Source organism: Lactuca virosa, chromosome 9 (genome assembly GCF_052849685.1).
Source record: "Lactuca virosa cultivar CGN04683 chromosome 9, Lactuca_virosa_CGN04683_v6, whole genome shotgun sequence".
In the NCBI taxonomy this organism is placed as follows: Eukaryota; Viridiplantae; Streptophyta; class Magnoliopsida; order Asterales; family Asteraceae; genus Lactuca; species Lactuca virosa.
The window spans coordinates 192,471,815-192,486,849 of record NC_136434.1 but is presented as its reverse complement, the minus strand read 5'-3'; the positions used below and the strand labels follow the sequence as shown (position 1 = coordinate 192,486,849).

Genomic DNA, 15,035 nt, shown 5'->3' with positions numbered 1-15,035 from the left:
CATAGGATTTTCTAGGAAGTTTACAAACATTTTCATCAAACACTTACAAACTCTTACATCAAACATTTACAAGTACCTTCTTCAAACTTATACAAACAATGACACTAAAATACTTATGAACTCACCAGCTTAAATGCTGATCTACGCTTTCAAAATAAATTGTATTCTCAGGTCGCTAGTAGACAGGTACCGATGATCAGATTTTTGAGAAGATGAAGCACATTCAAGACTCATCTTTTATTTTGATTATTCAATTTTGGTGTCATATAAACTACTGAACGCACTTGTATTAAAATTATTACTATTAATGCAATGGATGATGTTGTTGCTTGTTTACTATTATGCATTGTTGTGATACTGTACATGACGTCCTCCACCCCCGAACGTTTCCGCCGTTCCGGTTTTGGGGTGTGACAGAGAGAGATATGAGGTGACAAGCATGGATGTATGGGAGGTCTTCAGCTTTATACATGTTGGGCAATATGGAGGTGACATCTCCAAGTCAACCCCCCCCCCCCTAATTCTCTTCTTTTTTTTCTTTTTTTTTGTTTATACATGGGCCGAGATTTTTGGGCCAAGAAGAAAAGGTGGAGTAGATTGGGCCCATTAACTTTAGCTAGGATATTAGGATCCTAAACATAAAATTTTTCGGCCCATTTGGCTCTTGGAAGCATTCACGGCCCAATTAGAATAAAAGAATGGGCTTATGGCTCACTAAGGTTAATTGGATTAGTTATGGCCCAATAAGGCCCATTAGGGTTAGAATGAATCATTCTAGACCCAAATGGTCCAAATTGTTTTAGATTTATGAATTGGGTCCAATTAGGATCCAACTAGGGCTTCTAAGTCCAATAAAGTTGAATTGGGTACTTATTGGTCCATTAGGCCCAATAAGGAAACTCCTGGTCCAATATGGACTTAAACCATGGATCTTAGGGCTTCAGACTCTTTGATGAACATGAATGATGAATCTAAATGAGCATTGTGTGAGATTTACTAAGAGTATATGTTTTACAATAGATGAATGGTTACACAGGAATAGAATTTCCTAGCTAAAATGCCAGTTGTGACATCTCACTCGATAATTTAAAACCCCTTTTTCCTTTCATATCGAATCCCCTTTCCTTTTCAATCTTAACTGCAAAATCATCAATTTCATTTTTAACATCTTTTCTAACATCAAATATTCTACTAGATGCTTCACCTTCTAATTCCTTAACCCTCTCACCTCTTCCTAAATTCAAACCATCACTCACATTGCAATTTTGGACACTAAAGAAAATCGAATCAAAAAGTGAACTTTATAGTTACAGAGAATTAAACAGCGGAGATTTTGTCAGGTGGGTAATCATGGAGTAAACTATTCAAATGAGAATTAGGGATTCTAAAGAATCCATTAGAAGGACTTAGCAAACTCAAACCGAAAAAACCAAGAAATTTATCAGCAAAGAAAGTAATGGTTGTTGTCCATGAAGAAGATTAAGACGAAGGAGGAAAAGGTTGATAAGGAGATGGAGAGACAACAGATGGGCATGGCGGTGGTGATGAAAATGTGGGATTGTTTGAGATTGAAGATGCTGAAAGGAAGTGAGTACAATATTATCCAAATGTACTTAAATTATGCTATGTGACATTATACCGACTATAATGCCACTGTGTACCTCTTATTAGAGGTTAAAAACTAAAAGAGTACATCATAACCTATTTTATGTTGTCATAAAATACTAAAAGAAAATATCAACTGATTTAGACCAATTTCAAAAATATTATTAGGCTAATATGTTATCTTTTCACGGTCATTTTGAAAGGAAGGAGCCATAAAAGACTAAAATAAATACAAACATGAATTGAAAGGTAGCCAGTGAAAGATGAACAAGAATCCACGATTCGAAGGCTAATTCATACTTCGCCAATTATGAGTGATGTTATACATATAACCTCTCTATTAAAAAAACAAAACATTTGGTGGAAAAGAAAAAATCCAAAAATATTTGTATTTATCTTGAACAACTAAAATTACATTATCTTTCATAAAATCCACAAGTATTTATATTTTTCCTGAATAACTAAAATTACATTATCTTTCATAAAATCCACAAGTATTTATATTTTTCCTGAATAACTAAAATTACATTATCTTTCAAAAAATCCAATAGTATTTATATTTTTCCTGGATAACTAAAATTACATTATCTTTCAAAAAATCCAATAGTATATAGATTTTTCCTGAATAACTAACATTACATTATCTTTCAAAAAATCCAATAGTATTTAGATTTTTCCTGAATAACTAAAATTACATTATCTTTCAAAAAATCCAATAGTATTTAGATTTTTCCTGAATAACTAAAATTACATTATCTTTCAAAAAAATCTAAAAATATTTATATTTTTTCATAAATAGCTAAAAATACATTATCTTTCATAGAAAGCGGTCGCCTCATTATTCACACACACTGTACAGTGTACACTGCGTGTTCGTACGCCGCAACAAATATCATTATTTTTATATTCCATTTTATTATTATTTGAAAAATTAATTAATTAATTAAATACACACTTTAATGATTCATTGAATTCAAACAGTACATGTTCTCTTAAAAAAAACCCCACTTTCTATATCACCTCCTTTCCTTTTTGGCCCATTTACTTCTTAAACCCTAAGATACTTCTCCTAGATCTCAGACTTTCATATAGAGGATAAGATCCGTGAATTGTCACAAGATTTGATTCTTGAACGATGAAAATTCAGTGCAACGTGTGTGAGGCGGCGGAGGCGACGGTGCTGTGTTGCGCCGATGAGGCGGCGTTGTGTTGGGCTTGCGATGAGAAGGTACATGCTGCTAACAAGCTCGCTAGTAAGCATCAGAGAGTTCCTCTTTCTACTTCCACTTCTCAAATGCCAAAGTGTGATATTTGTCAGGTATGTTTGATTACTTACCTGTGTTTTTCGTTTTTTCTTAATGATTTTGATTTGATTTGATCGAGTTAGGTAGAACACATGCTATTGTATCGTATGGGCCACAACATGTTTAGAATCCAGTTGTTGATAGGAATTTCTTCTGGAAATTAGGAATATAGATGGATCATTTTGGTTTATCGATTGAACTGTAATTCAGTTGATTAACTTCTAATGATTCTAGGAATTTTCTACCTGTAACTATATCTCAACTAATTACATACATGTTCAGGAAATAACTTACTAACGATGATTTGTCGTGAATTTGGAAACAATCATTGAATTCGATTATACAGGAAGCAGTTGGATACTTCTTTTGTCTTGAAGACAGAGCTTTGCTATGCAGAAAATGTGATCTAGCCATACACAAAGTCAACACTTTAGTTTCATCCCATCAGAGGTTTCTACTTACAGGAGTGAAAGTAGGTGTTGAAGGTCCTGAAATTGGTGCATCATCATCTACAGGAAAGTCATCATACTCTAATGGCGACAAGGTTCCAGAAGCAGAAAAATCACAATCAATGATAAGGAAAACTGTTAATCCAATTATGCCTCCTATTGAATCTGCAAGAGTTGATGATTTTGTACCTAATAATAAGATGTCTTTTACTGGAGGAGGAGTGACTACTGAGAGTATTCAACAATGGCAGTTTGATGACTTTCTTGCATTGACTGATTTCAATCAGAATTATAACTACTTTGACAATAGCTCAAATAAGGTAAAAATGAATTACTTATCATGCAAGAAATAACGTTTTTTACATTTAGCTATATTTGAATAGGCTGATAGTGGGAAGCTGAGTGAGTCAGACGGGTCCCCAATTCTACGAGCCATGGAGGTCGAGCCAGATGGCGAAGATGGATTGGGGCGGGTCCCGGATGCGTCATGGGCGGTCCCACAAATCTCTTCACCGCCTACTGCTTCGGGTCTTTGCTGGCAAAAAGCGCGTCCACGTCAGCATCAGCAGCGCCAGATGGACTCTGCTGCTGCTGCTTTTGTTCCGGATGTTTGCTACTTGCCTATGCCAAATTTCTATGGTTGTCAACAGACTAATTCTGGTACCTTAAAAAGGAGACGACAGTTTTAATGTTTTTTTTTTTTTTTTTTTTTACTTCTAGAAGTTTGTGGGTTTAGTAGTGTGTGTAGTGTTACAAATGTATTGATTGGATTGAGAACTTGTTGTTGTCGATGTAAAAGTTATAATATAACTTGGTGGTGTAATGAAATCGATGTAAAGGATGAATAATTTAGGAATGATGTTATAGTTCATAAAATAGTAACCAAGTTTCAAATTTGTTATTTTCTATTCGTGTAAAGATTTTTCTCATGAGACGCACATTGAATATAGAAACCTTTATAATAAAGATTTTTCTCATGAGACGTAATAAAAAACATTACAAAGGTTAACTAAATTGATTTCATTCAAAACATCAAGATAACCTCACGGGTTTCAAAAACATACTCTAGGGTTATAATGACCCAAAATCCAAATATGAAATTGTAATAACCTACAAATCAAATCCAAAGAATGTAATGATACAAAGCTCTAAGCTAAAGATTTAATAATCCATCATATAACCTAACCTAGAACCCATAACCCATAATAAAGGTTTAACAACTCGTAATCCAAATCATACTACTTAATAAATTCATAACCCAAATAAAAGAATTTATGGACAAATGAATGGTATGTACAAAGCATCACGTTAAAATTTTGTCCACAACCAAATAAAGACATGGACTCATGAATAGAATGCAATTATCACTACCTTCAACTTTTGTACAATAACATAACAATGAACTCAATAGATTTCAAAAGGATAATTCTACAAGTAATAATACATATACATTTATCCCAACCCAAGTCCATCTCAATAACCCAAACTCTCAAATATATATTATTACAAAATATGACTCATAAGTAGTGGGGACATAGCACAAACCCTCGACTTTTGCTCATTCTAATAAAATAGATAAAGTGAAAAGAATGGCCAACTCTTGTGTATACAACAAACATGTGAACCGCTAAAGTTTCTAGTTTTCAATATTAGCCACAATATGTTTCCAAATGTCTGGAAATACTTTTATTCTTTTCAAATTAACCATATATTACATAAAATTTGACATTTAAGTCATCTAACAAAGTCCAACAAGGTCAAAAGTAACTTTTCTGAATTTCACATGTTTAGTCCTTCAACCTAAATTTTCACAAATGACATCCACCAATGTTTCTAGCTTAGGGATTTCAAATTAAACCTCTAAATATTATAATAATAGTGTGTTTTACTAATTTCCTTATTTTACCGTCTTAATGATTAAGAGGGTTAACCAACTAGTCGATTAATCAGCTTGTAATTTATAAATTAATAGAAGATTGGTTTACGTTACATAAAATCGCCATCATATATTTGTCAAACATCTACCATTTTGTCCAAAAATAATTTTGGAATTCATATATAACTATTTGGTCAAACAACCCGCATGAAAGATTAAAATCTTCACCGTACTTTCACCTGATATTATATAATATATACAATCGTGAAATAAGCAACTTTATCCCCAACACTTATATAAATGACTAGTTAATGTCCAAATACGAAAGTAAAAGCAAATTTGAAACTTTATAAAATTCGTAAATGAAAGTTTCTCATTCTGAAACAAATTTGAAACTAGGTTACTATTTAATGATATTAAAACAATAAATAATGACCTCTAATCAAATTACGCATCTTCCATGCTATCAATGGTTACACTATACAAAGTACAACGCACCCATATGTATTACTAACTCATTCTAAACAAAAAAGAATTTTAGCGTATAAAACTATCATTAAAATTAGCCATTTATACAACAAACTTAGAAAGAATTTAAACTAGGTTGTTTATGGAAGCCAATTTTGGAGTACAAATTGGTTGATCAAGATGGCTAGTATGCTTCCCAGCGATATATTAATCACATTTACCACATCATTGTTAAGCTACAAAAAACATGGGCACAATTAGACTTGTAGAAATAAAAAAAAAATGTTCCAAATGCATGGAAAAAATAAAAAATAAATAAATAAATAAAAGTGTTATTTTGCTTACCCATTCGTATCCTTTTTTATCTTGGAGCACAGCCCCGATCACACTTTCACCAACATTTGCAATTTGTGATGCCAACACGCATACGACTGCTTCCGCAACCTTAATCTTGTATCACAAAATATAAGACATACCTAATAATTAGAATATTTAATCCCATCAATTAAGGCTCCGACACTAAAAATAACGTGTACTGCGTTTGACATGCATTGAAATGGTAACATGACTAAATGATGTCAATGAGACAAAAAGTACAATTTTGTCCTACTCAAAAAAGTGGAATAAGGTAGAAAAAAGACAAGGACTCATTTTTTGCGCGAAAAACATGATTGCCCTCCTTGTCAAACCTAAAAAGCTTTTCCATGTGTCAGACGCATGTACTAAGATATTGTCTGCTTTTGGCAACCTGACAGACTTCCAAAGCGGCTACCCGTCATGGTATTTTTCTAGCCTCTAGATAAGCTTAACTGCAGAGTTCTCATGGGATCTACTGTCCTTATGACTTTAAAACGCGTTTTGGAAGGAGAGGTATCCACACCCTTATAAGATACTATAAGAAATATAAGATGTGAAAAGATAAGATAGAACATTGTGTACCTCGCCCATAACACAACCGACAAATGCAAGAACAATCGAAGCTAAAACCCCGGCAACAGTTCCCTCAACGCTAACCGCACCTTCGGTTCCTCTCGGGACAACCTTCAACGTTGTTACTAGATATCTACACAAAAAGAAAGAAATAATCAAGTCTAAATGTAATGTTATATCTGTAAAAGGGTTATTCTTCCAGCAACCCTTGCAGGTACACAGTGGCCCCACTTGGTAGCGGAGTTCCAATGTGATTGGAACTGAAACTCCCATACTGTGATTGCTGAGACTCAAATCATGACTATATCTAGAATTACTTACGTTGTTTGGCCATATGCTTTTCCAATCTCACTAGACACGGTGTCACTCAACTTTGTACAAAAACTAGCAACAAATCCGAGTTCCCAAACCCTAGAAAACACTTTGCCACCAACTCCATAAATTGAAAGCAATGCACAAACACAACCTGCAGCACTTGAACCAATCACACTCCCGGGTCCTCTTCTTCCTTTTCTCTTCTCCGCAATACCTTGAGCTTCCTTTTGAGCTATTTTTACCTTTGTTACTGCTGTACCCTTTGATTTTAAAGATTAAGAAAAAACGCTTAGTTTGTTGTGATTTACATCACTTTGAGCACTTATTGATATCGTTATTTTGACGATAAATAGTTGACACACATAAATAGTTTGACTTTTTGTGGTCAAAGATACTGATTTTAAAGATCAAGATACTTGAATTCTACCTTCTTTTTCTAGATAGAATTTGATACCCACTTCAAAGCTTACGTCAAGAACCATTATAGAAAAATGTTTGCTTTCTTTTGTGCCAAAATGAATGAGAAATCAGAAATCTTTAAGTGCTGTGATTGACCTTAAGTGGACCATACATCCAAACACCCCTAATTGGGCCATCTTGTTTCACAAATTGAACATATTAGAAAGGATGAAACAAACAGAAAGCACAAAAAAAAAATTACAAGATTCTAAATTTGGCTCATTGAAAATTGAGAATTAGGGAGAAATTTTGACTTTTTGTAGTAAAACAAACTGTTTTTAAAGCTCAAGATGGTATGAAGTTTGCCTTCTTTTTGTAAATATAAATTTACACCAACTTCAAATCTTATGACAACAAGTATTATAGAAAAACTTTAGCTTTCATTGGTGGCAAATTGTATAAGAATTCAAAATCTTGAAGTGCTATGTTTGTGCTTAATTGGGGATTTGGGGAGATCAGATCTCCAGAGGTAAATGAAAAAACCCATCGAATGTGTTTGATCGAGAAGAGAACATCAGAACATCATTGCCCACTATCAATTGATATAAAGCTGGGGCACTTTGATCGAGTTGAACAAATTAAGTTTAAGTTTTACTTACAATAACGAAGTAAGTGGCGACGAGAAGAAATCCCGATGGTCCAAACCCACGCCAAGTAAGAGTACCTAGCAAGAAGGCGGCGGCGATGCCGGAGAGAGATAATCCCGATACCAGAAGCGGCGATCCCACGAGAAAAATCACAAAATTACTGAAAATAGCAGATTGCCATGTGGGTGGTGATGATTGAGCCAATTGAATAGCACGTTGAATGAGCCCTAGATCGGGAACACTAGAACTGCCGCTCGATTGGACTCTCGTGGAAGAAATGGAGTCCATTGCTGAAGGTTTGACGAGATTTGAGGTGAAGGTGGAAATCAGGGGTTTGTTGGAAGGTCTGAAGAGTTTTTGAAATGATGAGAGATTGTTAGACGGGCGACGGCGGAGGGATAGTGAAGGGGGTAGTGGTGGGAAGATCGTGTGAATGGTTGACAATGGAATTGTCGCCATTTTTTATGGGGTCGGTTTCCGTCGATGTTAAGCAACGGCGGTGACGATTTGACGATTGCCGAGTCTAGAAAGAAGCCTACCATGGAATATGGATGAAAATTCATTTCTACCCTTCAAATTTTGACAGAATAAAAAAAAGGGTTAATCAATAAAATTAGGTCACAGGACAATGTAACTAATTTTTATTGAGTTATTGGGTAAAATACAAAAAAAGAAAATATAACAATTTATCTACTGTTATGAATTAAGCGTAATTAATGTAACTATAAATCAAACCAAACCAGTAAACTTTGATAAGAACTTTAATTGAGAAGAAAGAATATTTAGAGAGAATATGAAAGTTATATCTCTTATAACTTTTTGGTGTGTTTCATTCTTTATAATGGAGGAGTATTTATACTACAAATTTTACTAACATATAATTGTAACTAGTTAGAAATGTTGACAAATTTACCATGCACCAATTATTATGTCATCCACCAATTATTTACAACACCACCAATTATTTACAACACTCCCCCTTGGATGACATCATTTTAGCATTCAACTTTGACGTACTGCCTCATTAAAAACCTTGCTAAAGAAAACCCAGTGGGAAAAAAACTTTAGCGAAGGGAAAAAGAGTGCAGTGTATAGTTGACTCCCCCTTATTTAGACATCCGTCACATTATATTCTATGCACATGTCGCATTCCGATGTCATGAACATGTTTCCTGAAGATTGCAGTAGGAAGTGCCTTCGTAAAAAGGTCTGCTGCATTGTTACTGGATTGAACATATTTGATTTCAACTTGATGGTTCTTTATAAGCTCTTGAGTGTACTAAAAAAACTTTGGATGTATATGTTTTGTCCTGTCGCTCTTGATATATCCCTTTTTCATTTGAGTGACACATGCTGAGTTATCTTCATAAATTAAAGTTGGGACATATATCCTTTTCAAGTCCACATGAAGTTAAAACTAGTTGTGTCATCGATCTTAACCATGTACATTCTCTACTAGCTTCATTTAGTGCAATTACTTCAGCATGATTTGAGGATGTGGCAACAAGTGTTTGCTTTTGAGAACGCCAGGAAATTGCAGTACCTCCATTCATGAATACATATCCAGTTTGAGATCTAGCTTTATGAGGATCAGACAAATAACTTGCATCTGCATAACCAATCAAGCCTTGTTTTGAATTGTTAGGGTAAAATAACCCTAAATCACTAGTTCCTCGAAGGTATCGAAAAATATGTTTGATTCCATTCCAATGTCTTTTTGTTGGGGCTGAACTAAATCTTGCTAGCAAGTTTACAGTGAAAGAAATGCCAGGTCTAGTACAATTGGTAAGATACATAAGAGCTCCAATTGCATTTAGATATGGTACTTCTGAACCAAGGACTTCTTCATTTTCTTCGCATGGACGAAATGGATCCTTGTCAATATTTAATGATCTAACAACCATTGGAGTGCTTAAAGGATTTGCATTTTCCATATTGAAACGTTTCAAGACTCTTTCTGTGTAATTTGATTGATGCACAAGTATTCCGTTAGGCATATGCTCAATCTGTAAACCAAGACAATATTTGGTTTTTACAAGATCTTTCATTTCAAATTCTTTCTTTAAAAGTTCAATCACTTCAAGGATTTCTTTATTCGTTCCAATGATGTTTAGATCATCAACATAGACTGCTATGATCACATATCCAGATGTTGTTTTCTTAATAAATACACATGGACAAATAGTGTTATTTTTATAACCTTTACTTGTCAAATAATCGCTTAAACGATTGTACCACATGCGCCCAGATTGCTTTAACCCATACAAATATCTTTGTAATTTTATAGAATACATTTCTTTGGGTTTTGCACTTAACGCTTCAGGCATTTTAAATCCTTCAGGGATTTTCATATAGATATCACTATCAAGTGATCCATACAAGTAAGCTGTAACAACATCCATAAGACACATCTCTAAATTTTTAGATACTGCCAAGCTGATTAAATATCTGAAAGTGGTTGCATCCATTACCGGTGAATAAGTTTCTTCATAATCAATTCCAGGTCTTTGATAGAAACCTTGAGCAACAAGCCTGGCCTTGTATCTTACAATTTCCTCTTTCTCATTTATTTTTCGTACGAAGATCCATCTATATCCTAATGGTTTCACAACTTCAGGTGTGAGGATAATGTTCCCAAAAACCTTTCTCTTGTTAACAGAATTTAATTCAACTTGCATAGCTTCCTTCCAATTACCCCAATCATTTTTTCTTTGACATTCAATGACAGATTGTGGTTCGGGATCATCATTCATAATATCACATGCAACTGAATAAGAAAATATTGCACATATATTGTCAGTTTCATTTTGGTCACATATTCTATTTGTCTGACCATAATTTAATGCATCATCCTCCTTTCCTGGGGGAATTTGAATAATTCGTGTTTCTCCAGGAACACTTTCATCGTGATCTAGTGCATTTTCTGCTCCTCTTCTTTTTCTTGGGTTCTTATCCTTATAACCAAATGGCCTTCCACGCTTCAGGTGTGTTTTAGACTCTTGAGTGACTTTATCATCAGATTGTCCATGTGGAATGTCAATTCGAGCTGGAACATTGACAGCTGGTATATATGATTTAGTCACCCTTTTTGTGTCAGTAAATGCATCGGGTAATTGATTTTCCATTTCTTGGAAATGCATTATCTTTTGAACTTCCATGTCACATTGCTTTGTGCGAGGGTCAAGATATGATAAAGTAGGCTCATGCCATGACACATCCTTTTCCAGAATCTTCTTTTCTCCATCTAATGATGGGAAATTTGCCTCATCAAATTGACAATCTGCTAGGCGTGCTGTGAAAACATCACCTGTTAATGGTTCAAGATATCTTATAATATAGACTGACTCATAACCAACATATATTCCCAACCTTCTTTGAGGACCCATTTTTGTCCGTTGAGGTGGTGCAATAGGGACATATACCGCACACCCAAAAATTCTCAAATGGGATATATTTGGCTCTTGACCGAAAGTAAGTTGTAGTGGAGAATATACATGATATGAACTTGGTCTCATGCGTATCAATGATCCAGCTTGTAAGATTACATGGCCCCAAACAGAAACATGAAGTTTGGTCCTCATTATCAATGGTCTAGCTATTAGCTGGAGACGTTTAATCAGTGATTCAGCTAAACCATTTTGTGTGTGTGCATGAGCAACTGGATGCTCAACAACAATTCCTACAGACATACAATAGTCATTAAATGCTTGTGAAGTAAATTCACCAGCATTATCAAGTCTCACTCTTTTGATAGTATAATCAGGGAAATGTGCCATTAATTTAATAATTTGGGCAAGAAACTTTGCAAATGCCATATTACGAGTTGATAATAGGCAAACATGAGACCATTTGCTGGATGCATCTATTAAGACCATAAAGTATCTAAATGGTCCAGATGGTGGGTGAATCGGTCCACATATATCACCTTGAATTCTTTCTAGAAATCTAGGTGACTCTCTTTCAACTTTCATTGGAGAATGTTTTATAATTAACTTTCCAAGGGAACAAGATGCACATGGTTTTATGCTATTGGATTGAGGAAACTTTTGGCCCTTCAATGGATGCCCGTGTGTATTCTCAATTATCCTTCGCATCATTGTTAATCCTGGGTGGCCCAACCTATCATGCCATAAACTGAATGTCCCAGGATCACAATGTTTTCCTTCTACTACCATATTTGATTCAATCATATGTATATATGTATAATGCAGACCAGAATCAAGTGTTGGTAGTTTTTCAAGCACATGGTTTTTGTCTATAATATACATATATTTCTTATTTTCAATGGTCACAGTTTTTGTGTCATAACCTTTGAAATATATGTCATTGAAACTTAATAAGTTTCTATTAGACTTTGGAGAAAATAAGGCATTTTCTATACAAAATCTTGTACCATTTGGTAATATAAAATGGGCTTTCCCGGTTCCCTCTATCAAGTCTGCAGGACCTGATATTGTATGTATGACTGTTTTTGTTGGTACTAATTCTGAAAAATATTTCTTTGATTTCAGAATAGTATGTGTACTACCACTATCTGCTATACAAAGATCTCCAATCTTTTCTTGGTGTTGTGCTCCAGTTGGACTCATATTAAACTTCACATATAAAAGGAATAATAAGTGAATAAACATAATCATAATTATTATTAAAAAGAAAGCTCATTTATTGTAGGAAAGACATTACATGAAAAACAAACGAAGGAAAAACAGTTTTACTAGAACAATAATAGATTTTTTTTTAGTTTATGTCTTCCATGTCATTACAGAAATCAGCAACATTTAGCGGAGTGAATTCAACATTATCATTGAGGTTTGCTTCTTTTCCTTTTCCTTTAATGGACTCTTGATAAAGTTGACAAAGATGTGCAGGTGTGCGACAGGTCCTTGACCAATGGCCTGTGCTACCACATCTATAACATGAACCATTAGATTTTTGTGATGTCCCAGTGTCATGCCTTGCCACTTTGGCCTTATCTTGTGTGCGGACATTGTTTCTTTGTGAATATTGGTAATTATTTCTTTTCTGGCCACGACCACGATTATTACCTTGTCCACGACCAGAATTATGGTTCTGATTATGGCTTTGGTTTCGATTAAAATAGCCACGGCCTCGCCCTCGACCACGACCTCGCCCTCGTCCACATGTATTGTTTCGATGACCATCAATATTTGTAGCATTTGCTTCAGGAAGTGCTACTGATCCCGTTGGACGAGATTCATGGTTTTTCATTAAGAGTTCATTGTTTTGCTCTGCAACGTGCAGACATGCATTCAGTTCAGAATATCTTGTGAACTTTTGCATCCGATATTGTTGCATCAAAGTAATGTTTGTTGCATGAAATGTTGAGTAAGTTTTCTCCAACATATCTTCATCAGTAACCTCTTGTCCACAATACTTGAGTTGTGAACATATTCTGAACAAAGCTGAGTTGTATTCATTTACTTTCTTGAAGTCTTGAAACCTTAGTGTTCTCCATTCATTGATATGGAAAGTTGGTCACATGATTCACATATGCCTTCGTTGTTTCTTGTTCCTCTTTGTTTCTGCCATATTGAAGTATATATATGGCATAACGTTATATTGTATCTATTATTGAGCTCACTAAGCGTCACCGCTTACCCCTCTCAGTGTTTAACAATTGCAGGAGATAAGTAACAAGTATGGTTATATACTGTCGGAAGATGTAGAATAGTTTTTACTATTACTTTTGTATTTCGGTTTATGTTTGTATAAAATTACAATATCCTGGGTAGTTATGTAAAATATTAAAACATAGTCGGTTTGTATCCAATCTTTTGTAATCACTTTATCAATGTAAGATATTATTTTATAAATATGTATGTAGCATGTTTTGGAGTAACAATTGTCAAGTATGAAAGTTTGGGTCTTTCAGAAATACGAAAGTTTAGAAAGGGGTTCTTTCAATACACATACAAACATCTGTTGGATTAGGTGTCTAAGCCCATAACTATAATTGGTATGTACTTGACCTGAGAGTAGCATGGTCCTTTTGGGTTGCATTCACCAGGACAATCTAATAGGATGAATATTTTAGAAAGAGGTTATTTATGATTTATTAATAAATTATAAGTATAATATATTATTAATAGAGAAATCATATTATTTAATTAGTATTGATCAAGAATTAATTTGGAATTAATTTAGTGATCAAAAGAGACTAATTAGATTAAACGGGGACTGATTATGTAAATGAGTGATATATATGGTTTGGGCTATTGATCAATGATGGGCTAAGTTTATGTAAGAGTCCATGAAGAGTTAACCCACATGAGTTATGGATCATAAGCCAAGTGTATGGATTAGGGTTTACACATGACTCTTGGAATCCTACACCATATATAAGTTACCCCTTAGCCTAAAATCGGAGACACGAGTGTTCTTGGAGTTCATATAGCCGCTTTTAGTGTCTCCATACATCTCTCTCAAATCCACCAATTGTTCATGGTGTCTTGTGATTTAGCCTAAAATCGGAGACACGAGTGTTCTTGGAGTTCATATAGCCGCTTTTAGTGTCTCCATACATCTCTCTCAAATCCACCAATTGTTCATGGTGTCTTGTGATTCCATTAGAGGTGCAACATTTGAGGAACTAAGTTCTTAAAGGCCAAATACATCAAGCTACAACAAAGAGGTAATCATCTAATCTATTTTTATGATTCAAATATCAAATTGTATGCTAGTTGTAGGCTTCATGCTTTGGATATTTTTATTGCATGTATAACTAGAAAAAAATTAGATCCAAAGCATTAGGGTTGTATGTGTACCATAGGGATGTTAGAGTACATAAAACCTAACAGTGGTATAAGAGTCATGGGTAGTTTTTTGTTATATTCATGCATGGCTAATTGTTCAAAGTTGAAGCAAAATGAAAAAACTGTTTCTGTCAGCATGAACTCGACGAGTCCACTATTGGACTCAAAGGGTTGGAAGATTTTGGTCCTGAACTCGACGAGTCCATAGCCTGACTCGACGAGTTGGATCATCAGATGGCAGTTTTTCGGGGGTTTTTTTTTTTTTGCCA

General features: G+C 34.6%; 2 protein-coding genes across 2 annotated transcripts; one reads left to right on the top strand and one right to left on the bottom strand.

Moving 5' to 3' along the window:
• Nucleotides 1-2,595: 2,595 nt before the first annotated feature.
• LZF1 (light-regulated zinc finger protein 1) lies at nucleotides 2,596-4,234 on the top strand. Its single transcript, XM_079072827.1, has 3 exons — nucleotides 2,596-2,923; nucleotides 3,256-3,678; nucleotides 3,742-4,234. Exons 1-3 carry the CDS (start codon nucleotides 2,741-2,743, stop codon nucleotides 4,045-4,047), a joined length of 912 nt encoding a protein of 303 aa, XP_078928953.1. The 5' UTR covers nucleotides 2,596-2,740; the 3' UTR covers nucleotides 4,048-4,234.
• Nucleotides 4,235-5,650: 1,416 nt separating this feature from the next.
• LOC145140856 (integral membrane protein (Protein of unknown function DUF92, transmembrane)) lies at nucleotides 5,651-8,524 on the bottom strand. The gene is made up of 5 exons (XM_079074237.1): nucleotides 8,006-8,524; nucleotides 6,954-7,207; nucleotides 6,642-6,765; nucleotides 6,048-6,152; nucleotides 5,651-5,938 (listed from the first exon to the last, which is right to left on the bottom strand). Exons 1-5 carry the CDS (start codon nucleotides 8,450-8,452, stop codon nucleotides 5,843-5,845), a joined length of 1,026 nt encoding a protein of 341 aa, XP_078930363.1. The 5' UTR covers nucleotides 8,453-8,524; the 3' UTR covers nucleotides 5,651-5,842.
• Between the last annotated feature and the right edge of the window lie 6,511 nt (nucleotides 8,525-15,035).

Excerpts from the sequence above, each read along its gene's own strand:
- LZF1 (XM_079072827.1), top strand. The coding sequence starts at position 2,741 with ATGAAAATTCAGTGCAACGTGTGTGAGGCGGCGGAGGCGACGGTGCTG. Across the intron at positions 2,924-3,255 it reads CAAAGTGTGATATTTGTCAG|GAAGCAGTTGGATACTTCTT; the intron begins GTATGTTTGATT and ends TCGATTATACAG. Across the intron at positions 3,679-3,741 it reads TTGACAATAGCTCAAATAAG|GCTGATAGTGGGAAGCTGAG; the intron begins GTAAAAATGAAT and ends ATATTTGAATAG.
- LOC145140856 (XM_079074237.1), bottom strand. The coding sequence starts at position 8,452 with ATGGCGACAATTCCATTGTCAACCATTCACACGATCTTCCCACCACTA. Across the intron at positions 6,766-6,953 it reads AAAGCATATGGCCAAACAAC|ATATCTAGTAACAACGTTGA; the intron begins GTAAGTAATTCT and ends CTTTTTGTGTAG. Across the intron at positions 5,939-6,047 it reads ATAAAAAAGGATACGAATGG|CTTAACAATGATGTGGTAAA; the intron begins GTAAGCAAAATA and ends TGTTTTTTGTAG.